The 27667-nt window shown below is 31.3% G+C and overlaps 3 protein-coding genes across 3 annotated transcripts; 2 read left to right on the forward strand and 1 right to left on the reverse strand.

Annotated features, from left to right (window-relative positions):
- The first annotated feature begins 10689 nt into the window (after positions 1-10689).
- LOC18033558 (probable calcium-binding protein CML49) lies at positions 10690-12687 on the forward strand. The gene is made up of 5 exons (XM_006421099.2): positions 10690-11274; positions 11798-11844; positions 11953-12128; positions 12232-12250; positions 12391-12687. Exons 1-5 carry the CDS (start codon positions 10770-10772, stop codon positions 12493-12495), a joined length of 852 nt encoding a protein of 283 aa, XP_006421162.1. The 5' UTR covers positions 10690-10769; the 3' UTR covers positions 12496-12687.
- A 2351-nt stretch (positions 12688-15038) lies between these two features.
- Positions 15039-17425, reverse strand: LOC18032104 (alpha carbonic anhydrase 4). The gene is made up of 7 exons (XM_006421100.2): positions 17310-17425; positions 16476-16693; positions 16141-16247; positions 15888-15990; positions 15654-15812; positions 15482-15535; positions 15039-15381 (listed from the first exon to the last, which is right to left on the reverse strand). Exons 1-7 carry the CDS (start codon positions 17404-17406, stop codon positions 15298-15300), a joined length of 822 nt encoding a protein of 273 aa, XP_006421163.1. The 5' UTR covers positions 17407-17425; the 3' UTR covers positions 15039-15297.
- Positions 17426-23145: 5720 nt separating this feature from the next.
- Positions 23146-27226, forward strand: LOC18033564 (eukaryotic translation initiation factor 3 subunit E). Its single transcript, XM_006421101.2, has 7 exons — positions 23146-23614; positions 24053-24283; positions 24391-24512; positions 25531-25750; positions 26021-26163; positions 26648-26785; positions 26896-27226. The coding sequence occupies exons 1-7, from the start codon at positions 23249-23251 to the stop codon at positions 26993-26995; spliced, it is 1320 nt and encodes a 439-aa protein (XP_006421164.1). The 5' UTR covers positions 23146-23248; the 3' UTR covers positions 26996-27226.
- Positions 27227-27667: the final 441 nt, after the last annotated feature.

Raw genomic sequence — 27667 nt, forward strand, 5'->3', positions numbered from 1 at the left:
AAAGTAAAATAATATATTATTAAAATTTTATGTTAAATATTAATATTAAATTAGCTTAATAATTAAATAGTAAATATATACAGATTTTTGTAGCAAAAACATTGCATTTTCGTGGCTAATATAAACCCAACAAAGGTAATTAGTCACAAATAAATTTCATAGCCAATTATTGTAAAATTCACCACAAATAGATCGTGGCTAATCAACACACATTTAACCACAAACCCATTATTTAGCACAATGAATAATGTTGCCAAATAGAATAATTGGTGACAAAACCACTTAGTGGCCAAAGATTGGCAAATTCACCACAAATATTTTGTGGCTAATGGTCTTACATTCAACCACAAACATTTTATTTAGCCACAATAATAGGCGTTGCCACATAGAGCAATTAGTGACAAAATAATTTTGTGGCCAAAGGCTATCACAACAAGTTTTGTGGCTAAATGTTTTACTTTTAGCCACAAACCAGCGTTTACCCACAAAAATAGAGACATAGATTTTGTATTAAATAATGAGATATGTGAGTTTCAAGATTATTTTTTACCACAAAAATTTACTATCGCTAATATCCATGAGCCATGAAATCTCTATTTCATGGCTAAATATCAAATGCCACAGCTGTAAGGCGCGAAATTGGGACAAAAATGTTTTTGTGGCAAAAGACAATAAGTCACAAAATTTGAGTGTTTTGCCACAAAATGTTTTGAGGCTAAATGACATTTTTCTTGTAGTGAACACTGCTCTTGCAAGGTTTCCTCCAAGGTTTTGAAGTGTCTACATAAGTTCAACAATATATTTACAAATCTCTATGGATAAAGTGATGGAAATTAAGTTTATAGATAAGAATTTTACAAAATTTACCGTAGCAACATTCCTCCCTTGTGAAATTACAGTAGGCACTTGAGAAGATAATAGATTATTTATCTGTCCGTCCTATAAAGTCAACAAAAAAAATCATTTAAGCATCATTTATGCAATAAAATTATTTTACGTTAATTAATATTAAAACTAACCTCTACGTCAGAACATGTCGAACTCTTTTTAGGTTTTTTAAATTTTTTAAACATTTTTCTTTGACAAGGTGGACAACTTTTACGATGCTTAGTGACACGACTCAAAAGTGTATTACTCTCAAGTATAAGAGTGTCTAGTTATAATATAACCCGGTGAAACCGGGGTCGAACCACATGGAGTTTTAAATCTAGTAAAACTAAGAAAATTAATTGTGGGGAAAAGAAATTATTTAAAATCAATTTAAAAATAAGCTAAGGTTTACGATCAACTCTCTGTATTCAAACTATAATTTTAATACTCTCTCATTTATATTTTATCTCACTTTTACCAATTAATTATTATATCATTTAATTCTATGTGTGGGGGTAAATATAGAATAAGTACCTAAGTGCCACACAATATTAATGTGTGGATATTAAGTCAAAAATCTAAAAATACAGTGAGATTTATAAATTAACATGATTAAAAATAATTGGAAAAGGATTAATTAAACTTAAAAACTCATTTGAGAAAATAATAATAATTAATAGTTTGAAACATTGAGCTTCACCATTCACCTCAGCTTAATAAAATTAGCTACTCATATTGAAAGAAAACATAACACTCTTTTTATTTGATAAACTTTTTGAAATATATTATAAAGAAAATTGATACAAACGGAAACAAGAAAAGAAAGAAAGATAGAAAGTCTTCAGTCTCGGCTTCAGCTCTCAAAATAGCTCCCCCCTTTTGGCTTGCATCCCCTTGCCTTTTATAGGCAAGAGAATCGTCTTCTTTTCTTTCGTTTTATCAATATTAATATTTTATTTTATTTTTATATTATATATATATTGAATTGTGTGATGGTCAGGAGGCGTGATGGTCTCTTGACCATCACCAACATGCTTTTATTCTTTTTTATTTTATTATTATTTATTATTACATCTCTTCAATTGTGTTCCAGTAGTTCTTCTTTGTTCTCGCTTTTAATTCCAATTCCATCTTTATTCTTGAAAAATATTTTGCAAGATAAAAATCAACAAATTACGAATTAATTTAACATAAAATATATTTGGGGAGTATTAAAATAATGTAGAAATAATGAACACATTAATCGACACAATAAGTAAAAAACTAATAATTTTATCCTTATTAAATGTACACTTTTTAGTGTCAATCACTTAGCTACTGGATCACATACTCTTTCATTTGCATTGAAATTCTTATGCTATTACTATAACTTTCTTGACCTAAAATTCCCACGTTGTTACTCTGTATTAAATTGTCTTTGGTAGGTCTTTCCGCACATTCTCAATCTAATTCAAAACAAGTTTTTTCAACATTTGCTACAACCACGTTTGCAATCTTTGTTCATCTGTGCAACTTTGTAGCTCATGACTCGTTTTGACCCTATTATGGCATCTTTATACATCTTTTCTTCATCTTCATAAGATGTACTTTTCTAGAAGTGCTTCAATGTCATTGCGTATGATGATTGTAATGGCATGCCTGTAAAGAATTCCTCTAAACTAGAACATTGGACAACTACAACAAATTTCACTCTTATCTTATTTAAAATGGACTTTAAAAAGTTCTTTTTTTTACCCTAACCAACTTTGACATCTTTTGTAACTATATATTCACATCACATAGAATTGATAAATTCGTTACACATCTTTCTAGTAAATTTTTTCTAAAATTTTTAAAACTTTAAAATGGTGTACACGTTTCAAACTTGCTTCTCCATCTTACAAGATGTTATATATGGCATTTGTTAGGAAAGACACTTTGCATTTTCTTTAACTTTTCTTTGAACTTTACTCTTTAATGCAATGTTGTATTGCTCTATAAATTGCTCAAAGTGATTTTTAAGTTAATTTCACCATAAAAAAATGTATTCATACTCTCATTACGTTCAGTGGCTGTCATTTCTGCCCAAACATTGTTATTCAAATAACATGATACTCAATGATGTCTCTCATTGTATAAGCCTTGTAGTTATTCATTACCACCAAAATCATATTCTACAATCATGCGATACTAAGTTTCCTTGTAGTTTGCAAGGCTCTGTGAATCATAAATAGTACAATGTAACACATCGCCAACGTCATGATATTGTTTATAGCTCCCTAACTTATTTAAAATCTTCTTAAGTATATGTTAAAAACACCACCGGTGAGGAATATTAAGAAAAACATCCTTAATAGAAATTTTGACCATACTGTCTTGTTATGTAATAATTCTAATAAGAGCATACTTAGATATGCATAATAACTATGTTCAAAATAATCATGTGAATGTCTCAATGTTCTCGTGTGAAACTAATCTACATCTAAACAAAATAGAATGACCATGATGATTTACTCCCACAAATAGAGTGAATAAGTGTCATACTTATTTATAGGATATGTAATGTCAAATGTAATAACATCTCCAAACTCCTTATACGTTTCCCTATTGCTTGGCTCAGTCCAAAATATATTTTCCAATCGATCCTCATCATCCACTTGTATACTAAAGAAAACTTATTTTTTTTTCATTGCACTTTCATAAATTAATTTTGAAGAGCCACAACATCTTCATCCCCAAGTTGTAGTCATCTTTCTTTCTGGACATGATTTTTACAATCTCTTTCTACGAATGTCGCATTTTCATGGTCATCAATCTCAATAAAAGTGATTGAAAATTTTGGGACATTTTAATTCTTGCTCTATCATTTAAATCAAACTTCTTTTTTGCCTATGAACTGAGGCTACAATTGGATTGAAATAACTTAGACTTAGTTGGAGTCAATAATGTATGGTTGTGTTCAAGATTTAAAACTCGATTCCTCTACTTTCCATATTCCTTTATACCTCCTCCCAATTTAGCATTGTAGCCTATTTTTGCATTAGGTTGGAGCTGAGCAGATTAGTAAATTTGCTCTTTGTTGTATTGCTTCGCCCAAAAGAATAACTCACATGCCTTATTCTCCTATCATCACCCTTATCATTACTTCTCCGCATAATTGGAAACATTTTTTTCTTATCATAATTTCCATAATAACTAAACATTTTAGTCTCACTATCAAGTGACATCCGAATCATTGGCTTGCCACCCTCTAAATTGTCCCCCTCAATTTTCTCTAATTTTTCAACTTCTGTGGTTTTTTCCATATCCTACAAAATGAATATATTTCATATTAACCAACCGGAAATAACATAAATTATATAAAAAAAAGTGCTATAAATTTAAATACAACATAAATTTAAATTAAAAATAGTTCACTTTAAGTGACAATTATACATAAGCCCAATGTCCGTGGGCCGAAAATTTTTTAATTATGTTTAAATAACGGGAAATATAACTTATTAAATAGAGCAGAACAATTTGAGCAATATAAAGCAACCTAATGTTTGCTAGAATTTGTAACTTGTTCAAAGTAAACAAAATATAATCCCAATTCATCGACTGACTTTTAGTGGATCTTTAATTCAACAGGCTACATATTGCTGCTAAAGCCGCAATTACAGAATTTAAAACCCTTGACAACCAAATTAGAAATTAAAGTAATGAATTGAAGACACAATCGATTATGTTGGGGAGAGACAGCAACACAGCTAAAATCAAAGGATGAGAGAGCAACGCCACTGTGGATTTCGGAGAAAGAGAGAGATAGTGAGGCCACAAATATCCCTGGCGTAGCTGAGAGAGTGAAGAAGAATGAAGGAGTAAGATGCTTGAGACATAAGACAGAGGGTGCTCTCACTATTGTTGCATGGAGAGGGAAAATAGAGCTAATGGAACAGACCTTCCATGGCGATGGAAGAGAGAGGCCCAAGACTGTTGCTATGTGTGAGGGAGAAAGGAAAGAGTCGCGTGCGATTTGTTTGAGTTTGTTTTCTGCAAAGTTTTGTGCATTCCTTTGTGAGAATATGGGCATCGATAATTATAATATCTTTTTTTTCACTTGACTTATTGAATAATCTTCATGGTTTGCTTATTTTTTGTTCAATAATTATTGTGAAATATGATTCCATAGCCTGCAATCTTGATTTTTAAAATTAAGCATATGTCACTATTACTAGGTTTCGATTAGACACTGTATAATCAGTTTAATTAAGCATCTATTGTTTAGAAAATTTAAGGACTAAAATATAAATATAAATTAATAATATGTCGAATGATCTTTCCTTATTTGGATCATTTGATTATTTTTGTGTGCATTAGTTAATTTGCTCTTGATTCTTTAGTTTGCTTAATATTAATTAGATTTATAATGTTGAGATATATGATGACTCATTTGTTAGTAAGCAAGAAGAAAATCTTGGTAGTTATACACAAGTCGGTGCTAATGTTGCAAATGATTATATATATGTGTGTTGCTATGTGTTCTCATCTTTGCATAATTTATCAACAAAGATTAAAAAGTCCCAAGTCATACTATAGACTTTGTCCACAATAGAACTTTTGTATGATTTGGTTTTTGAAAGTGATGTGAAATGTTTGTCATAATAAAAAATGGATAGACAAACCTTTGACAAAGTATGTACACTTCTTCGTAAGAAATAGAGTATAATTGGTACTAGAAATGTGTCGTTAATGCTTGAAATATTTTTTTTGTATATTTTAGCACATCAATTGAAGAAAGAGATGAATGGTTTAATTTTAAAAGATCTTGCCGAATAGTTAGTAAATATTTTCATGAGTGTTTAAGGCAATAATTAGATGTCAAAAAGAGTTTTTGAAAAAAAAAAAAAACCTATGCCAGTATTGGAAAATTCAATAGGGCCAACATGGAAATGGATGGAGCCCACATGAAAATGGTTTGAGGCACATATAATATTTCATTGATACCTTGTGTTCATTTATACACTTATGTACCTCAACTTACAATTTTTTTCAATATAATATTTTAGAATTACTTGAGAGAATTAGATGGTATATCTATAAAAGTTCATGCTTTAGAAGTTGATAAACCAGCATATAAAACTAAGAAAAATGAAATTACAACAAATGTCTTAGGGATTTGTTCACAAGATATACAATTTACTTATGTCTTACCGGGATGAGAGGGTTCAACTGACGATGCGAGTGCTAAAAAATGTTGTATCTAGAAGAAATGGTTTAAAAGTTCCTTATAGTAATAACTTTAATCAAAATTATCATTAGATTTTAAGATTGTTTAATTGATTTGTGACATTTTATTTCATGATATTTTTTTGCTCATTATGTTATTATTACTTGGTTGACCATGGCTACACCAACAGTAAAAGTTTTCTTTCACTATTTAGAGGTCAACATTACTATTTGAGTGACTTTACGGATATATACCAACCTAATACTCTAAAAGAGTTATTTAATATGAAGCACTCTAGTGATTGCAATGTGATTAAACGATGTTTTAGATTATTGAAAAAAAGATGAGTTATACTAAGAAATCTTACCTTTTATAATATAAAAATACGAAGGTGTATAATATTCATTTTTTTTGTATGCTACATAACTTTGTAAGAACGGAAATGGATTTTGATGATACGGAACTTGAAATAAATTATGAGACCACTCCAAATATTGACTTATATTCGGCGGTAATTAATAGTATTGAGCCTTCAAACAAGTATACTATTTAGAGACAAAACTTGGCCAAAGATATATTGAACACATGCCAAGCAAGTAAAAATTTATGAAGTTAGCTTGTTTAACATTGGATATTGTTTTGAACACATACATAAGTTAGCTTGTTTAACATTGGATATTGTATTGTTATTTGACATTTGGCATTGTATTATTATTTAAATTTGGATATTGTATTGTAATTTGACATTTGATACTTTATTATTATTTGACTTTGAATATTGTATTGTTATTTGGCATTTGATACTATATTATTACTTGAATTTAGATATTGTATTGTTATTTGATATTTGATACTGTATTATCATTTGAATTTAGTTATCACATCATTCTTTGACCTTTGATACTATATTGTTATTTGGATTTAGATATTGAATTGTTCTTTGTTATTTGGTACTATATTGTTCTTTAACATTTGATATTATATTGTTATTTGAATAAATAGAATGAGTTCTATTTTAACTCCAGCTCCTAGAGTTAGGTATGGACAAATACTACTAGAAAACCGGTCAAGATAATGCACTGATTAAAGCATTTAGAAATTAAGTCAAAATCTTATGTAGCAAATAAATTGTGGTTTCAAAAATAAGTATTTACAATAATTGGAAAATAATATGGAAATGAAATTGCCAGCTTGTGGTTTGAAAATCATATTCTCACATTGAGTCTAAAGTTAAATGGTTTAAGCAAGTATAGAATGTTATAGTGGATCTATTATCTCTTATTGGGCTTGATTGGAATACTAAGAAGATGATGATAATATGTGAAAATGATGTTTTTTGTGAGTATATCAAGGTAAAGTCTTTAATTAAATGGTATTAATTCTTAATGCCCAACTACGATTTGTGTTATAAGCACATTGTTATTATTATTACATAAAACAAAGAAGGCAGTTGGCTTATTTAAAAAACCATGTCATCATTATCACATTTTATTGTATATTTATGGTTGAGATTGAGCAATTTGACCTAATGCTAGCAATGGAGGTAAGTAGGTTAATAACTCTTTGATGGAAGATTTTGTTGATGGTATATATAGCACATTCAAATATTGTTCCTCAGCAAGTGGATTCTACTCCTAGTAGTTCAACAAACAACTTTAGGAAAAAGAAAAGTAAAGACAAAACATTTGGCCAGATGTGCCCAAATATTATGACAATGGCTAAGTCGGTAGCAACAATAGTACCTAGGCTAGATGATTTGATTAATGTGATTTCTGCTTCTGATAAGGATATAATTGATTTACAAGTTAAGTTATATGAAGAAATAATTAAAATTAAAGGCTTGGGCGATGAAAAAATATATGATGCAATTAGTATGTCGACCATGATTTGTTACGTGCGCTCTTTACCTTGCATGATCACCTCAAGAAAGATATATCATTCAAATACTTCATCATGGGATGTAGTCCTATATTATTTGTATAATGTGTTACTGGAACTTATGATGTATTGAAATCATTTTGAACTTATATATGCATTTTGTATTTGCTTATATTATTGTTTTTACTTTAATTTATTAGCTTATAATTAGCTAAAAATAGAATGAAAGCGACTAGCTGCTTATTTTTTAAGTGGTATGTTGATTGTGCCAAGTTATGTCACTTTTATATATTTATCCCTACAGATTTATAAAAATACCCAAAAGTTTTATAATATTTGAAAATAGGTCCTTCATTATGTATTTATATATTATTACTATTATTGTTGTTGTTGCTACTGCTATTATTAATTACTATTACTATTATTATTTATCTATTTATTATTAAATTATTATTATTATTATTATTATTATTATTATTATTATAGATACTAATAATTATAAGGAAAATAATTAATAAAAGATATTTAAGTGACTTGAAACAATTATGATTCTGATTTATACAGCTCAAATAAATATCTTATTTTCATTCTTATTCATAATTCCCATTTCAGCCTTTTTGGATTCTCATCCATTTTGATTCTAACCAATTCTAATTACCATTTAGTAAATACACCATTAGTCAAATCGGAATCTATTTATGTATTTGTATCACAAATTGGTTTCTTTGCAAATTACCACAAGATACCCTTTGATGTTGTGAGGGAAAGCCTGAATGATTGGGCTAGAGGCCCATTGTAAATTCTTTTTGTTTCAGACTAACATAAAATTATATTAGTGTTGACAAAGTTTTAGTTCCATGACAATTGAATTTCTTTGTTTAAAGTTTTGAATTTCGTAGAAGATACCGTAACTCATGTGCAAGTGTTATTTCAAATAATAATCTAAACCATAGCTCCGCCAATTGACCTTTTTTTTTTGCCACGTCTAAGCATGGTTATTGGTCAAATTACTCGACTTTTAAATTACAATGGAATGGCTTAAATTGACTCATTAACCCAAGTTTTTTTTCCCAAAAAATAAAAAATAAAGATTTAAAAGGCATGTATAAAAGGCGAAGCATCAGATACATGGTATCCCATGAGAAGACAATTGACTTGAAATGAATTCAAGGAGATCGTGTAAAATGATTCGAAGTACATGCAGTTGACTTTCATAAACAAAGTCGACAAGTGGCCATGTGGAAGATATGCCACCTGATTTTTGGGTTGAGTCATTGGGTGGTTTTTTCAGAATGTACCCTCCACAGCTCCACTTGATGTTTACTAATTCTTTTTAATAGTTTTAATAAATAAAAGAAAAAAAAATGTTAATAATACTATTTCTATTTTCTGATGAGAAAATCAATGTGATAATATAACATAGATTCAATTAGAATTGTATCTAATCTTGAATGGATTCAAAAGTAAAAATCTGAGTAATTTGTTTTTATTTTTATTTATTTCATATATGAACTTAAAAAAAAATACTGGTACAAATATATCCTTATAAGTGTTATTAGGAAAGTAAGATAAGACAGAAAAAAAAAAGATTGTGATTTATCTTGGAAATAAATTCAAATGTAAATATTTATAGTAAAATTTCCAAGTTAGGTGGAGATGGGCATTCGGTTAAACCAATATAACCCCAACCAAACCCAATTATAATAAATTAGGTTAATGTTCGTATTAAAATTTTTTAAATCAAACAGTTTAATATTTTGTTCGGTTTGATTCTCGAAAAAAAGTAACTAAATTATTGAAAAGTACCAAAAAAAAAAAATAAACCCAAGCAATCCGTATCAAAATTCAATTTTTGTTCAATTTTATTTTCTTGATCTCACTCATTGTGACAACCCACTATTAAGTTTAAAAAAAACATTTCACATTTAGAATATTTTAATCACTAAAACTAAATCATATTCAGTGTTTTGTGAAAAAAAAAATTAGTTTTGACATTATAAATAATTTTTTCTGCAAAAAAGAAAGAATAGTAACACGTTTTTCATGCAATAATCAAATTTGTTCATCTCGAAGGAAGCAGTCTTTTTCAACCAAAAAAAAAAAGGAGAAAATAACATTCAATTATTACACTAAACTTCACAGAGAGACATGTACGTGTAATTAACCACTCCACTAAAGTTCAAATATTCACTCAATTGATAACAGTTAGTCAATTATCGCTTACTATAGTTAATATCCGAGTTGGTTTTATTATGGGCAAAAATCGAATCAAAACATATTAATTCATGAATTTTTTAACCGAACGCAACTCATGAAACCAAATATAATCGAATTGTAGACAGTGATTGTAGAAGTATAATTTATTTATTTATTTATTTATTAACAAGTTAAATCCTAAAAGAAAACTACTTTAGATAAGAATCCAATTAATCATTATTTTTAAATTGATACATTTCCTAACTGTATTCGTATTTACTGTACTACCGACCAAAATAATATTGTAAAACGAAAAAGACAAAATTATTTAGCGGCTTTTGACACATGTTAAAATATCAACGGTGTTGATTTTCTTGCTTTGATGGTTTTTACTTTTTTTTTTTAATAATGGCAAATTAAAAGAGCCGTACTATATATTAAATGCTAAGCTTCGAGTTTATTCAACGACGCGTTTCAATGAATATTAAAATGGCAATTCCGCAATAATATCAAACTTTGAACCCAAATTCATAAGGCCCTCTTGTTTATAAAACACGATCCCCTTCTTCGTCTTCAAGAAAACAAATTCAACCGAAGAAACTTTAGACGCGTCGGCTCTCTCTCGAGATTCCACAACATGTCCGGCTATCCCCAACCTCCGCCCGGCTACGGCTACGGCTCCGCACAGCCTCCGAGTTCTCAGGGCTACGCTTCCCATCACGGCGGGCCGCCGAGTTCTCAGCCCTACTCTGCTCAGTACGGCGCGCCGCCGACGGCTCAGCCCTACTCTGCTCAGTACGGCGCACCGCCGACGGCTCAGCCCTACGGGGCACGGCCACACGCGGCTCCGTCCGCACCCTCTTACGGCGGGCCTTCTCCGGCTCCTGCTTCTGCTCCAGGCGGCTACCCGCCGGCTCCGGGATCGTACGGTAATCCGTTTGCATCTCTAATGCCGTCCAGTTTCCCTCCCGGAACGGATCCGAACATCGTGGCGTGCTTCCAGTTGGCCGACCGGGACAACAGCGGCCTCATCGACGATAAGGAGTTGCAAGGAGCCTTGTCTTCTTACAATCAGAGCTTCAGCTTGAGAACCGTTCGTCTGCTTATGTACACATTCACCAACACTAACGCGAGAAAAATCGGTGAGCTTGTTTTTTTGGTTAATTTTGAAATTCAATTTTATTTTTTCTTTTGCATTTGCGCATGTTAGCAAATAAACTGGATAAATGCTGAAACGCGCCATATGCAAGTCGAACTTCTGCACATTCCGGTTGCGTATACCGATTACGACACGTGGATAACATGTGGCTGATTCGTTCTATTAGAATGACTAAAACACCCCTAGTAATGGCGTGGTTGGCTGTTGGGCGGTTAACTAGTTTTCACCAATTTGGATTTTACAATTGCCGTGGGACCACTTTAAGAATAAAGTGCAGCAGTGTATGCCTTTATTATTAATTAATTTATGACGTGGTGTGCAATAAAGATTACAATTGTGGATTCTTCCATTGTTTATAGGAAATGGACCCCACGTGATCTGTTTTTATAAATTCCTGACTGTAGATTTAGGGAGTAGATTTTTTTCTTGGGCGGCTGGGATTTTTTTACGGCTGGCCCACATGTGGCGTAAGTTCTTTTTGACTTCTTCTTGCTATTTGGATACAGGGCCTAAGGAGTTCATCCAAGTGTTTCACAGTCTTCAAAACTGGAGGGTAATTATAATTCTGATTTTATAATTTCTTAGGATGCATATACAAGACCAAAACCGTTTTCAATATGAGTTTTTTGTTTGGTAATTTGCAATTTTGGAATTGCTACAGGCCATGTTTGAGAAAGTGGACAGGGACAGGAGTGGAAAGATTGATACGAATGAGTTGCGGGAGGCTCTTATGAGTCTAGGTCTTGCGGTTTCACCCGTGGTATTGGACTTGCTTGTCACTAAGTTTGACAAAACTGGTGGCAAAAGCAAGGCCATTGAATATGATAACTTCATCGAGTATGTTCTCATGATAGTACCTCTTGCGACCTTTTAATCCAATAAATGATTATCTTTGAGTATATTTCTAATCACGTTTCTATTTTGCCTTTTTCAAATGCAGGTGCTGTCTCACGGTTAAGGTGAGCTTGAGCTTCTATATATGTTTAACCATCATTTTACTATCATTAAATAAGCGATCGTTTAATGGGACGATAAAATATGATCATCTTCAAACATTTGCTTACACTGATAACGGATTTGTTAATCAATTATATTGCAGGGGTTGACGGAGAAATTTAAGGAGAGGGATACTACGTACTCTGGATCTGCAACTTTCACTTACGAGAATTTCATGCTGGCTGTTCTGCCATTCCTCATTGCTTAGGTTTTTAAAATTTGTTGTTTAATGACTTTGAATCGTGGATTTGGTGTGAATGTGATGTAACGTTTTAGGTGTTTTCGATGTTTTAATGTGGATAAGCTGCGTGGCTGTAGTTTACCTCTTAGTTAAATAAAATCAGTGTTATGGTTTGTTTATTACTATATGATATTTGGTTTATTTGTATAGTTATTTGTCTCCCGGTTGTTTATCAGTTTCGAAATGGACAACGTCACTTTTGGTTCATCTGCATCTGTACTTAATTGCTTTGTTATTGATGCTCAATTGGTGAACTTTTAATACAAAAGCAAAAGCTTTTTTTTTTTTTTTCAATTATTGACATTTATAGATATTACAACCTTGAATGGTTACCATCTACAAAATTAGAGCCTGTATTTATAGTTTGGAAGAAGCGTGTATAAATCTGCTCTGCTAATATATCCATTTACTCAAACTTTTATGCAAATTAATTTTATTCAAACTGATGAAGTATAAATTCACTGATTAGATTATCTAACTTCAATTTATACAAAATAAGATTGTATAAAAATTTATAATTTTATCTTTATTAAATGTAGAATATAAGCAAGATGTATACCAAATATAGTTTGGAAATATATATTTACTAGAGTCGAGAACCTGCTGCCACTAATATTTGAGAAATATATTTATTCCTAAGTCATATGTAGAGGAGGTACATTTTAAGTCTGATTGTATTTTTTTTTTTTTAAATTACATGAGACTAATGCTCATATTACAATTCATATTATATGAGATTAACAGCTAATATTTACAATCAGACAATTACTGGGCCTAATTTACATGAGTTCTTATGTAGCACTGCTCAGATTTTACCCTCTCTAATATTCTAGGGGTGTCTACTCCACTCACATTTCGAAAGGGAGTAGACTGCCTTCACTTAATAATTAAGGAAAGAAATAAACCCCTACTTGCGTTGCGGGGGCTCGAACCGTTGCGCTCACAGTTGTGAGTGTAAGGTTCTGGCCACTGGGCTAAGGCCCAGTTGGTTAAGTCCACTTGTATTTGAATTACTACCCGCAGAATTTAATTGCTTAGTGCAGCTTTTAAGTTGATTTTGTGGGAAAATATGTAAAATATTTCTCAAATATCAGTGAAACTGGTTTGTATTTTCAACCATTACATCTTATTCGCTGGGATCGAAGTTTGAGCAATAAGAAATTTTGATTGAGTTCTTTTAGGTTCAATAAAGAGTTGAAAGAGTAAACTAAAATGGAAAAATGAAAGATAGTATGAGCTTATAAGAGGATGTGAAGGTATAACGTGAAAATATCTTTCACATGAGATGTTATGTTAATAATAGGATATGTAACGTGATTATTGATGGCAGGAGCTGTAACAATGTGGCTAGCACTATTTTAGTTGAAAAATTGAATTTGAAAAGTTTAAACATCCTAAGCCATATAAACTACAATGACCGAATGATTTTGGAGAAATTAAAATAAATAAACAAGTATTTTTTCCATTCTCAATTAAGAAGTATAAAGTTTAATTTATGAGTGATGCGGTACTAACTCATGCACGACATATTCTTTTAGGGCAACCGTGACAATTTGATAGGCATATAATTCATGATAGTTATACAAATAGATACTTTTTTTATATTTAATGAAAAATTCATTACTCTTGTACCTTTATCTCCAAGAAGTGTATGATGATCAAATGACATTGAAAAAAGAGAGAGACAGTAAAAAGGAGAGTAAGAGTTCAAAATCAAGAAGGGCTAAACTAAAAGGAGAGGGAAAAAAAAGTGAAAGAAGAAAGGAGATTTTAGTTTATGAGAAAAAAGGAGAAAACAAGTGAATTTATATACAAAGAAGAATAATACCAGAAGAGTTTTAATTTTAAAACAGCCTATAATTATACTTTTGTATAAAGAGGCTTGTTTAAATACTAATGAAGTAATAGCGCGTTTGGGGCAGCTGTGCGGATTATCTTTACCTAGTGTTACTGTTCCTCTTTTGCAAGAATTTGAAGATATATTTCTCAAAGAGATATCAAATGGTTTACCACCAATAAGGGGAATTAAGAATCAAATTGACTTCATAACCGGAGCATCAATCCCAAACAGACAAACCTATAGAAGTAATCCCGAGTAGACAAAGGATCTTTAAAAACAAGTGAGTGAACTAATGAAGAAGGGGTATGTGCTTGAAAGCATAAATTCTTTTGTGGTTTCAGTGTTGCTTATGCCTAAAAGGATGGGCCATAGAGGATATGTGTTGATAATCGCTATCAACCATATCACATTCCATTCCTAGATTAGATGACAAACTTAATGAATCATATGGTTCTTGGTTCTTGTATTTCAACCATTACATCGTATCTGCTGCGATCGAAGCTTCAAGCTTCATCAACAAGAAATCTCAATGGCAAGTGAATCGTTGGGAAAGAACCAAAAACCAGAAACTGTTTAAAAAAAAAAAAAAAGGTGTCATTCAGCGAAAGATGCTTTCTTTTCTTATTTTCATTAGGATCACCTCAAATCGATGCAATAATTGCATAAAAGATAAAAATTTCATTAGGAAGAACAAATCTCTCCAGTGGACTCTTCTCTCTTAGACAGCCACAGTTGTATTACAACCGCCCAACTGATACTTCATCTCTGGGCCCACAAATGCCACCTCAGCTATCCAGCTCATCAAGACTGTAAATAAGTAACACTTGAGTGCCCTCACACTATTTAAATCTCACTAACCCTCAAACCCCACATTATTAGCTGAAATTCTGGGGCCGCTAACATAAACCTAATCTTTATTGGAACCTCAATCAATTCTCTCCATGAAATGGAGAGTAAAACCAAATTGGTCTTCCATTCAGTTCATTGGTTGGCCTCGCATTTTTCTCATAACCCTGAAGAATAAAAGAAAAGAACAACCATTAAGAATTCAAATGAATGATCAACTTAAACAGAACCTAACCAGCTGTGCTATAGCCTATATGAGTGCCTTACATCATGAACTTCTTCCTTGAGTGCTCTCACTTGCTCCCTTGAAACTGTCCTCACCTGAACAGCACAAGCATAGTGATAATTTATCTTAGTAAATACGAAAACGAGTGAATCGAATAATTGAAAATGTATAACATCATCATCGTCGTCGTCGTCATGATGTTGCTAAAAAGACCTTCTTTCCTATGGTCCAAATAACGCCTTCGGTACAAGGAGGAACTGTCAGTGAACCTATGTATCTGTAATACTTTCTGCTCCCGAATTTTATGTCTCCTGGATTAACAATCCCCACTTCTTTTTCTTCTTTCCCTAGTGATTTTATGTGATGCAGCAGCTGCACGAAACTGAGATTTAGAACTTTAAACGAACTGAATCATTTGAACAGAAATAAAATTATCACAGTACTTACCTTTGAAAGGAAGGGATCAGGCCTGCCGTATTCGTAAACAATGCCAGTAACTGCTAATTTTCCATCGGAGCTTAGATGAACTAAATGAAGTTCCATTTCGTAACTGATAGTCAGCGAAACAAACATTAGATGTTAACAGCCCAAGAAAATCACCGTTTTTTTTCAATGACATACCAAAGTGCATGATTGACACAGTCCATACTAGGAACAATAGCAGTAAATCTTTTGATGTACTAGTAGATGTCTTGAATACCTAGAGCCATTGAAAGTATGCTCAGAGGGGGTATGCCAATGACACTGAAGCAGTTTGTAAACTGTCCCATTGATGTTCATTTTTCCTGCGTCTCCTCTCCACCACACCTGACCAAACACTTATTTCAGATAACAAGGCTTATTGCAAAACAATGTGACGTAGTTTATAGATGATTTTTTTTAACAACCACAACACCATCTAATTTAAACACCAACCATTTGACAAGCTACAACATTTCATAGAGTAGAATGTTAATGCAGTAACTAGTAAGATATAATTATGTTGTAACTAGTAAGATAATAAAGCATATAGTGCCAGTGGTTGTTTTTGTTTACACAAATGTCGTGTCCCCTGTTCTTGACGACAGCAGGAGCTGGTTTATAGTCCCTTTTCAATTTTCCGAGGGCAGGTAAAACTTGCACCCTTTGGTTCAAAAGATCAATCGGAGACTGAAGTTTTCCAATCCCACAAACTCGCCAATGTGGGTTGATCTTGCCCCATTCTCTTGGCCCTTTGCCGGTTTCCTCTTTATAGGAAAATGCAGTTTCATCATCTGTAATATTCAATGGAAATATCGTCACAACTACTAATTATAACAAAAGACATGAAGAAGTTCGAAAACAGATTACAGCATGACCTTAATTAAACCAATGCTATATAGCCTACATGTGATTTAAATTCATTCCACTTTCTTGATACTTGCAGGGGTGGTGCATTCAGGATTTTTCAAGAATCAATATTAGAAGAAATAATTAAGAGACAAAAGGGAGCGAAAGAAAGAGAATTTCTCCTTTGCTTTAGTCCTAGGAAATAAACAGAATTTAGAGAAAGCATAACCAAAGTGAATAAAACAAAAGTACAAAAGTACAAAATCAAGATTTACTTTCTCAAGGTAAATAATGAATTTGAACAAATTAGCCGTTACAAAGCAAAGAAGGTAATTCTTTCTTTATTCAAACTGAACCATAAATAAAAGCATGCACAGTCATGAATAGCTTATGCAATTGTTTAGACAAGAACACAAGAAGACTTGAACAAAATCAAAACACAAAAAAAATATGATGTAGATTTCAATTACATGCAAGCACATTAACAATGGATTGCCCAAGAGTTTAAAAAGGAAACAAAAGAAAATATAATCCAAGAGATCCAAAAGAAAGAGACCATACCCACTTCAGAATCATCAGCATTGACAAGATTATAGAGATGGGAAGACAGAATGAGAGAAGCAAGAATGATGAAAGTAAAGTTTTTGTAACACTTCATGTTTTTGCTATCACCTGGCTTGTCTTTCTTTGGCTTTTAAAGCCTAGGGGTGGTGAAACGCAAGATTTTTTATAATTATGGTGCAGAGAGCAAAAGGAAACAGAACCAGCAACTCAGTGATCCTTCTTATTATAGAAAAAAAGCAATAAGCAGTCTGTAATGGAAATGGAATATTGTACATTGATTTTGATGCTAACAGCTAACAGCTAATTCATCATACAGTTTCTTTGCTAGTAGTGGACGTAAGCTAGCTACACTCAATTGAGTAATATTTGCTTATTTAAAGCTATTTTTGGAAGCACAACTTCCTGCCAGCATTTCTAATATCAATCTATAAAATCAATGAGTCATCCAACATAATCCATACTAGATTAATTGTCATATTTGGATATATAATAATAATTTATCAAATATTAGTGTAAAAGGAAATTAATAAAAATTAAACAACGACAAATTTATTAAGAAAATAATTTTAAATTTCACTAAATAAATATTTTTAAGCTTACGGGAATTTGACTGAGTGGTTTTTAAATAATAATTTTTAGAGTTTTTTTTAAGAAAAAAATTATGATTTAAATTTCTAAATCTTTAAGCACAATCATTATTGTCTGTGTCACTTTTTTTTTCCATATAACAATACAATGAAACAAACAAAATAGGTATAACACTATTAAGTTTTCTATTTTTATATCGTGACCCTTAACAAAAGTCCTAATTTAAACATTGGACGTGAAAAGGTTATGCAACAGACAAAAATAGAAACAAGAAATAGAAATGGGAATTTATTAAAACAAAATGATGAAAATAAAATATTAGTTGTAACTTGAAAAAGATTAAGATTTTAGACTTATTTTGGGAAAGAATAATTTTTAAGAAGAAAAAAAATGAATGATGATTTATAAGTTTTTTTCTTTTTATACACTGATATGTAACAATTGAAATTATATTGATATTTAAAGAGTAGGATATTTTCATCCCACTATTTGTGAAAACTCATCCCATGTGTTGGTTTGATTAAAGAGTACTGTATCATAAAGACCTTGTGTTGGTTTGATTAAAGATCATAATCATGCATATTAATAAAGTAGTATTGACACATCATTTATACAACAATGAATTTTATACAAAAATTAAAAAAAAATATTGAAGTGGTGCATTTTTAATATTTTTACTTTCTAAGGGTAAAATAGTCAATTTAAACTTAGGGTAATGTAGTCTTAATAGTCAAATATAAAAAAAAAAAATCTAAATCACAAAAAAATTAAAATACATTTAAGAAATTAAAGTCTCTAAAATTTTTCTTTGTTTGAAATTTTTAAGAATTATGTGATTTTTTGTAATTATTTTGATAGAAGTGGAATGCATTTACAAAAAGTGTGTGGTGGAAATATCACACACTTAATACGTTATTATAACATAACCTAAATCCTAAATTTCTATACTCGCTTAATACAGAGAAATGTTTACTCCACTCATTTTAATGTAGAGAGAGATATCTATCTCTACCCATTTAAATTAGGAAGAAAACTTCTTCTTTTTTTATAGAAAAATTTAGTTTTCATTGATTCAACCTTGAAAATAAATACAAAAGATGAGATGGACAATTATCTAGCCACATTACAAGTTTTACAATGTTTAGAACCATTTTGGCAAGTGAATGGGCAATGCCGTTACATAACCTTGAAATGTGTCGCAATGTAGTGTGGTTTAGCCTTCTTGGTCTTTCTTGAATGCGTGAACCAAACAATTTCAAATTTGCTGCATTTTCTCCCCGCAATCAAGTCCACGACCTCTTGACAATCAAATTTAATTATCAAAGGCATACAATTAGCAGTTTCTGCAGTTTCAAGTCCTAGTTTAATTGCTTCTGCTTCTGCAGCTGGTACATCTCCATAAAAGCCAGATTGCTTTTGAGTAGCTGCTGCTACAAAATGTTCCCCAGAGTCTCTAATTACTGCTCTCAGGGCGACCACCTAGTTTTTTAATCTTGAGAAAGAAGACTCTCAAGAATCTCTTTGTCTTCAAGTTAGAGCTTCTGAGCAAACCAGATTTGGAACTTCCTTCAATAAGATGGTTTAAGGTGAATGTAGATACAGCAGAGAACTTATGGTAGAAAAAAGTCCTGCAGTAGGCCAGTAGCCTTGGTGTCAAAGGTGTGGCAAACAAGGAGAGAAGCACTACTAATGCCCTTCTTAATTGTAAAGCATCACAGAAGATGTGGAATATCACAGCTTTCTCAAGTCTTGGCAGCAAAAAGAAGCAAGGCAAGAATGGAACTTTTTATACCATTGTGTTGGGTTACTTCTCACTCAATGAATCTCTTTATCTTTGAAGGGAAGAAAGAAGATTCTCAAGAATCATTGGCTAAAGTAGAGAAGCAATTGTGGAATCATATAGGAAAATTAGGCAGAAAACTAAATTCCAACAATTGGGAACCCATGCTCTGAAAGCTTGAGAGGCTTTGAGATCGTGGGTTGTGATTATTTATAAGCTCTTGCCACCCTTTAATTTTTCCCGTTAAAACCCCCTTTCTAAATATAGCCCATAAAATGCCACAAATAACCTTTTGGACAAACTCCACATAATAAGGTGTGTTTGGTATCGTTTTTGGCTAACCCTTTTTTGTTTTTTGAAAGCATAAAAATGTAAAACTTGTCTGGTGGATGTGCTTTTGAACCATAAATAAAAAATAAAAAAATAAAAAGTTTTTGATTTTCACTTTTTCTTCCTAATGGTAGAGAATGCCAAATTGGCGTTTTATTTTCTTTTTTGTTTTCTATTATTACGGGTCCCACGTTTGTAATGCAATAATTTCCTCAAAATCTAATAGGTCCTACATGTTTGTTAGATAAATAGCTTATTTTAATATAATAAATTTGTAATGTAAAAATGCTATGCATACATTTATAAAATAATAAAAACTATCTTAATATAAATAAAACTTTAAAATTCTCGCAAATCACTTAAATACAAAATTAAAACATAGGAAATTTACAAAATCAATGGATAATATTTTTCTTAAATTTTAACTAAATTTTTATTTTGAAAATGCATTAAAATTAGATACATATATTTTTATAATGTAATTATCGAATCATAATTTTTAAAAATATATATACCAAATAATTTTTTTTTATTTTTCCAGAAAAAATACTAAACACATTTTTACAGTTTTCATTTTCAGACATTAGTTTAAAAACAAGCTATCAAACATGTTTTTATTTGTATCAAAAACCAATCATTCTTGTTCTATTAAAAAAAATAAAAAAACACTATATAAAAAATAATACCAAACGCATTGCATTTTATGTTTTTGTGTGAACTGTTTCTCTCTCTAAACTCATTGTAATCTCTAACCATTAGTCATTCGAAAAATTCTCTCTATTATGATTCTATAAAAAAATTCAATTATCACTCCATTATGACTCCTTTTTAATTGTTTTCCTTTCTTTACGATTGTAGTTGAACCTTTTGAAATATCTAGTTAGTAAATTTGAAGCTTTACATCTTCATTATCTTATTATTCTTGAAAAGTTCTTGGCTTTATTTGAATCTAATTATCATTTTTTTAATTTTTTCAAGAGAAAAATTAATAAAATAATTTTTAATTAATTTCTCAAAGATAGTCACCCCATAAAAGTCAAGGAGTAGGGTCGAGAGAGAAAGTTACAAGTATGAGTCTAAGTGTTATAAGTCTAATGGTGTGTTTACTTCATGGAATGGGGAATGAGAATGAAACTCATGTTTATTTGACAAAATGTAATTTAGAAATGAGAATAAAACATGTGGATCCCACACAATTTGGGAATAAGGAATGAGAATCTCATTCCCATTGGGGGTTGTGAATAAAAATGAGGGAATGAGAATTGAATATATGTTTACGTTTGTATCCCTATAATTTTTTCATATTTTCCAAATTATCTTCATTCAAATCACAATTAATTTTATCATTTTAAATGTCATTAATAATAATAATAATAATAATAAATTTTATTAACTTTATTATTAATTATTAATTATTTTTATTTTTATTAATATTATCATTAAAAATAATGATAAAAATAATTAATTTATCATTATTAAGAATATTATCATATTGTTGTTGTTGTTGTTGTTATTATTATTAACAATAATTAATAATAACGTTTAATAATAATAATAATGTAATTTTCATTATCTAGATACATGTATAAATATTATTATAAAAATGATATTAATTAAAAATAATAATAACAATAATTAATAGTAACTAAAATAATAAAGTTAATAAAATTTAATAATAAATGTTAATAATGATAATATTAATAAAAATAGTATTAACAGTAATTAATAATAACTAAAATAATAAAGTTAATAAAATATTATAATAATAATAATAAATAATAATAATGATAATATTAATAAAAATAATAAATAACAATAATTAATAATAACTAAAATAATAAAGTTAATAAAATTTAATAATAATAATAATAATAAATGTTAATAATGATAATATTAATAAAAATAATATTAATAATAATTAATAATAACTAAAATAATAAAATTTTTTAACTAAATATCTTTCTCTCTCATTTTTTTTTACTTTTAATTCGTTCTTTTTACAAGGTTAAAGCAGTAATCTTAAAGTCTTAGGGGTTTCTCAAGATTTTCGAAGGGTTGTTAGCAGCTCAACTCCGAAAGGGTTTTCAATTTTGAAAGTAATATTATGTAATGAGGCATGGGCCAACCTTATTATTCAAAGCCCGGACCAAAAGGTTTTAGACAGGTACGGGCCGGGCTCACTTGGGGTCAAGCCTTCTTATTCACAGCCCGAACCCAATCATTCGGGCCATACTCTTTGTCATCCTTTACTGTAATTTTCCCTTTTTAAAAAATTAAAGGGGTTGGCTAGCTTAAACAATCTCTTGGATTTTTTTTTTTAAAAATAAAATGTAAATTTAGGTCAGCTAAATAAAATAATTTTATTTAAATTAATAATTTATTTAATTTTTCATTTAAATTTAAATACTAAAGAGGTGAGGGTCAAAAATGTAAAGTAGGATGATCAAAACTCCAAATAACTATTATTATTTTGAAAGGTAGGAACCAAGGTGGTCAAACAATCAAATTGATTTTTTTAGTCCTAAGATTTGAAGTTAGATGGTCAGTTAAAAAAAATTGTATAAAACACCATTTGATCAAGTTCCTAAGATTTAGGGTTAGTTTGGAACTGTAGTGATTAATTCAATAGGTTGCAAATAAAATAAACTATTGATTAAAAAAATAACTCGATGTTTGATAAGTAATATTATTGTGATTGATATAAATTTGAAAAGTAAAGTATATATATTTAATAAATTTTACTAAGAAACTACTATTTTATTACATAATGACCAAAATATAGTATTTTTTATTATTATTGTTATTATTATTATTATTATATTTATATTATTATGTACGAGATTCTTATATTTTAAATATATTGAATAGTTTAACTTAGAATAAAACTATTCGTATATATAAGTTTTCTATAAATTTGAGAATTAATAATATCTATAATAAATAGAAATTATTCTAATATTTAAGTGGCTACTTTTTAAATAAATTTGCAATTAAAAGCTTTTATCCCCTAGTCAACGTCATCAAGTGCCAAAGTAAAGATTACCGTTTCCTACTATACAAACATACGTACGTACAGACATACATATAAATATAAATAAATAAAAATAAAAAATCAACAAAAGCCGACCTAGAAACAAAACCTAAAAACCCAACGCTCGTCCTCAGTTTGCTCTTCGTCTACAGAAGAACAGCAGCAGCAGACGCCGCTGCCGCCGAGGAACGAAATTTCAACGCGACAATGGCGACGTACGATTTGACACAGAGAATCGCGCCGAATCTGGACCGGCATCTGGTGTTTCCGCTGCTGGAGTTTCTCCAAGAGCGGCAGATGTACCCGGACGAGCAGATTCTGAAATCGAAGATAGAGCTCTTGAACAAGACGAACATGGTCGACTACGCGATGGACATCCACAAGAGCCTCTACCACACCGAAGACGTCCCGCAGGATATGGTCGAGCGGAGGGTCGAGGTCGTCGCTCGTTTGAAGGCCCTGGAGGAGCGCGCCGCCCCGATCGTTTCGTTCTTGCAGAACCCTAACTCCTTTCAAGATTTGAGAGCTAATGACCAGCACTACAATTTGCAGATGCTTAACGACCGTTACCAGGTTTCCTTTTGCCTTTTTTTGCGATTTATTTGTCTAAATTTCGTTTTTTTTTTAAATTTCTAAAATAAAGTTACTATTGTGGACAGTTTTAAAGACCAAGGACATTGGTAATTTTTTAGATTTGTTACAAATAAGGGAGAATAAGAATTTTGTTGCTTATAGGCCTGGGCTGGGTAAGGCATTAGAGTTCAATGCTTATTATTAGAGTTTGTATACAATTTTTTTTTCTAGAGTGAGTGTATCAGCTACTGTATCTTATAATTCTGAATACATTTGACTGTCTTTCAAGGTTCTGCCATCAATTTTTGTATTCACTAAAAAGAAAAGGGAAAATCATGGATTTGCTTTGTTGTTGAGTGGAGTATTTTATCTTTTTGTTCTCATTCTTCCAATTTACCTTTGTTTTTTTAAAGTTTTGAAATTTTTTATTTTAATCAGATTGGCCCGGATCAGATCGAGGCGCTTTATCAGTATGCCAAATTTCAGTTTGAATGTGGGAACTACTCTGGGGCTGCTGACTATCTGTACCAGTACAGGGCCTTGTGCACAAACAGTGAAAGGAGGCTGAGTGCATTATGGGGAAAAATGGCGGCTGAGATATTGATGCAGAATTGGGATATTGCTCTTGAAGAACTTAATCAATTAAAGGAAAAAGTTGATGACCCAAAGGTATTTTTTGATTCCTACATGATTGATTTTTTGCAGAGAGTTTTATTGTCGTCTCGTTCTAAAGTTTATGCCAGTTGGTAATATTACTTGTTTATTTGCTTTTGCAGAGTTTCACTTCACCTTTAAATCAGATGCAGAGTAGGATATGGCTAATGCATTGGAGTCTCTTCATCTTTTTCAATCATGATAATGGAAGAACACTGATCATTGACTTGTTCAATCAGGATAAGTATGCATGCCATTTGGACTTATTTTCAATTGCACGCTTGTAATTTAGTTGGAATATCTGTGAGCCATTTCCTACCTATTCCTTTTGCTTTATTGGCCTCTAGGATGATAATGATGCTGAATTTAACGTCACGAAATTCTAACATGTTAAAATCAAATATTTTTCTTATTTTTATTTTTTTTCTGAATTTCACAATCATTCGCAAAATTGTTCGCTGGTTAAGTGCAATTCCATTAAATGTTTTGTTTTAGTGATTTCTACAACCATATGATTATCTGAGTGAGTTCATAGGTTTGCTATAACACTGCTGCTGGTGCATGCGCATGTAGGATCATTGTATGAAAATTAGGCTGGCAATTTATGTACACATTGTCTCATCTTCAGATTTTTCCTTGCTTTCAGTAGAGAAACTCATTTTTGATTCTTCGTAAAATTATGACTATTTTAATTGCATTCTCAGTCCTCAGATGTGCTTGATGGTCCTTCTTTACAGGAGCTCCTCCATTTAGGCAGGGTTCAAATTCTATTAACGTTGGGAGGGGCATTTTACTGCTTTTTTCATTTTCCATATTTTTGCATGAATGTGTTCTTGTGAGGCACTAGATGTTCTGGTTACTCGACAATGCGTTTGATTTTTTCATTCATGTTCAGTTTCCAAGTTATAGACTCTAATGATGTGACAGGACTTGTATGGGGCGAACCAATTATTGTAGATTTCAAAGTAACCCCTCACAAATAGATATGCCATGATGTTGATGGTCTTCCTTAACGGGAACTCCTGCATCTAGGCATTGCTGCTTTGACCATGAGATTTATATTTTTGCATATATTATATGAAAAATGATTGGAAGCCAAAGAGATGTCTGTTTCTCTAGAGCTTTGTTTGATTTTGCTCTTTCCAAATAAAAAGTAGTTTGGTCCTTGCATTGGTTTTCAGTCTTTAATTTAACTGCAAGTCATAGTTTATGTTGAATCTGCTGTTTACCTCTGTCTAAAGGGATGGGATTTCAATTTACAGGTATCTAAATGCCATTCAAACCAATGCTCCCCATCTTTTACGCTATTTAGCTACTGCATTCATTGTCAACAAAAGGAGGAGACCTCAATTCAAAGATTTTATTAAGGTTATCCAGCAAGAGCAAAACTCGTACAAAGATCCCATTACAGAGTTTTTGGCATGTGTGTACGTCAATTATGACTTTGATGGGGCACAGAAGAAGATGAAGGAGTGTGAAGAAGTAAGTTTGATTCAGACTATACTGGTATCTCCCTTGAAAACACAAATCATATATGCCCCTTTTTATCTTTTGTGTTGTGTATATTAGATATTTAGAGTCTTAGTAAGAATTTGGAGGGGTTAGTGGGCTTTTATACTCTCTTTTTTTTTCGTTTATATTCATTATTTTGTCAGCTGTGTTCATTTTCCTGCATCTAATATTTCAGGTAGTTGGTAAAATGTTGGCTTCCAGCACTGGTCCATTTTTGTCCTAACATTTTTTATGTTACAGGTGATATTGAATGATCCTTTCCTTGGCAAACGAGTTGAAGATAGCAACTTTGCTACTGTTCCTTTGAGAGATGAGTTCCTCGAAAATGCTCGGCTATTCATCTTTGAGACCTATTGTCGAATTCATCAACGCATTGATATGGCGTAAGTATCTGCTCTCTGTAATTGTATATTTAGGAGTCATGCTTGGCTAGCATTTTATCCGTAAACAAACAAAATCCACTAATTCCCTTTCTAGGGGAGATTGATTTTTAGCCTTAATCATTGGACATCTTTACTTATGCTGCCCTATTTTGCTTATGCTGTCCTATCATATTGATCCTTTATGATTTCAAGGAAAATATGCAACATTACTGTATGAATTGTAGCATAATGGCATTGTGAACAAGCTTAAGCTTCCATGAGATCATACATTGTGGAAAAACAATGAGCTAATGTGCGGTGATATTAGAAGTATATAAAAGACACTCAGGCTTTTAGGATGTGGAATTGGTCCAACTAAATATTCACTTGCCCCCTATAAAGCATTTGTGGTAGTGGTGGTTGTATTGATCTCCTTAAATATCTTGGTATAATAACTTGTTTTACATGTGATTGCAATTTAATTTGTTTTGCCAATTCGTGGCAGAGTGCTTGCTGAGAAGTTGAATCTAAATTATGAGGAAGCTCAAAGATGGATTGTGAATCTTATTCGGAACTCAAAACTTGATGCCAAGATTGATGCAAAGTCGGGAACTGTTATCATGGAACCCACCCAACCCAACGTGTAAGATTAATACACAGCTATATTTTTATGTAATTTCCACTTAACTATTTTGTTTCAGTCCGCTTACTTTTATCTCATATTTTCTTGCCTTTTACCCTTTTCATTCTCAGGTATGAGCAATTGATTGACCACACCAAAGGACTTTCAGGACGTACTTACAAATTAGTCGGTCAACTTCTGGAACATGCACAAACACAAGCTGCACGATAAATTATCAGAAGTACTTGTTGCAAGTTTTGTCATCCCTGGAAATTGCTTCTTTAATTAGATTCAGAAGAGAGCAATTCTATTGATAAATCATTTCATTTCCATTTTGTCTTTCAAATTTTGGAAGAGTTTATGATTATGTCCTCGGTGTTTGCCGTAACTTTGTTTAATTATTCAAAGATTAACATGTATCTTTCTGAAAGAGGTCATTCTTGTGAAATTTGTTTGATTCCACTTTGCCTTTTCTTTATTTCCAAACAAGAAGCTTTGGCGCCCCCATAACTAACTCTTTTAAGTATCACCTTCACCGCCAATAGCGGCTAGCTGCCGGCGCTTAAACGCTTGCTCGACCTCATTCTCATGCGACCACACCACTTCTCATTGCATTGTTAGCAAAGCAGGGTATATCTGTTATTTGAAGGACAATATTGATGCCTTGCGGACACAGTTGCAAAATTTAATTGAAGCAAGAAATGATGTGCGGATAAGGGTAATTATTTGAAATTAATGGGCGGAAGCTCTTTAATTAATTAAGAGTTGATTTTGTACCTCTTAATTAAGAGTTGATTTTGTACCTCTATAACGAACTTCATTATCTGAAATTAATTATATGACAATAACAAAATACTATATACATTGAAGTGCCTTTAAAGACGAATATTAATGACATTAATT

The sequence above is a fragment of the Citrus clementina genome, unplaced genomic scaffold (genome assembly GCF_000493195.1).
Source record: "Citrus clementina cultivar Clemenules unplaced genomic scaffold, Citrus_clementina_v1.0 scaffold_9, whole genome shotgun sequence".
In the NCBI taxonomy this organism is placed as follows: domain Eukaryota; kingdom Viridiplantae; phylum Streptophyta; class Magnoliopsida; order Sapindales; family Rutaceae; genus Citrus; species Citrus x clementina.